General features: G+C 65.1%; 1 protein-coding gene across 1 annotated transcript in view; it reads left to right on the forward strand.

Moving 5' to 3' along the window:
* Nucleotides 1-949, forward strand: part of FKBP10 (FK506 binding protein 10, 65 kDa) — a 4,572-nt gene that overhangs the window by 1,665 nt on the left and 1,958 nt on the right. The window contains 3 exon segments of the mRNA XM_010179667.1: nt 153-342; nt 562-707; nt 800-949. The exon segment at nt 800-949 is cut by the window's right edge and continues 31 nt beyond it. Of these exon segments, the coding sequence (XP_010177969.1) occupies nt 153-342; nt 562-707; nt 800-949 (486 nt within the window).

The raw sequence follows: 949 nt of genomic DNA on the forward strand, positions 1-949 counted from the left end.
CGTGGGCGGCTCGATGGCCAGGTCAGGGGTTGCCTGAGCCGGGCTTCCCAGGAATGGGGGGTGCAGCAGCCCCAAGCAGCCATGGCCTTGGGGGGGATTTGGGGACAGAGCCCACGATGCTGCTCCCACCTAAGGTGCTCCGTCCCCTTTAGCGGGGCTGATCCCCCCCGATGCCACCCTGTACTTCGACGTGGTGATGCTGGACATTTGGAACAAGAAGGACAAGCTGCAGATCACCACCCTGGCTCGGCCCCAGCACTGCAACCGCACGGTGGAGAACTCGGACTTTGTGCGGTACCACTACAACGGCACGCTGCTGGACGGCACCCCCTTCGACTCCAGGTACGGGCACAGCACGGGGGACACCCTCTGCCATGGACCTGGGGCACTAGGGATGGCAGGGCCCAGGGGTCACTGGCTTGGGGCAGGATGGATTTGGGGGTCAGAGCAGCCTCCCCCACACTCCCCTTCCCCACACCCTGATGGGGCTGGTGCAGCTCGGTGACACTCAAACCTGCGTCCTGCATGAAGGGAGCTGACCCCACCATTGGTCCCTACCAGTTACAGCAAGGACAGCACCTACGACACCTACGTGGGCACGGGCTGGCTGATCAAGGGCATGGACCAGGGGTTGCTGGGGATGTGTGCGGGGGAGAAGAGGAGCATCATCATCCCCCCATTCCTGGCCTACGGGGAGAAGGGCTATGGTGAGCCAGGCATCGCATCCCCCCAGCCCTGTGCAGACCTTCCCGCGGCACGTCGGGACCCCTGCCCGGGCTGAGCCGCGTCTCCTCCCCAGGGACGGTGATTCCTCCGCAGGCTTCACTGGTGTTCACGGTGCTGCTGGTGGACTTCCACAACCCCAAGGACGGCGTCGTCCTGGAGCACCTGGAGGTGCCCGCGTCCTGCAAGCGCAGGGCCGTGACCGGGGACTTTGTCCGCTACCACT

This window comes from Mesitornis unicolor, unplaced genomic scaffold (genome assembly GCF_000695765.1).
Source record: "Mesitornis unicolor isolate BGI_N332 unplaced genomic scaffold, ASM69576v1 scaffold30782, whole genome shotgun sequence".
Classification (NCBI taxonomy): domain Eukaryota; kingdom Metazoa; phylum Chordata; class Aves; order Mesitornithiformes; family Mesitornithidae; genus Mesitornis; species Mesitornis unicolor.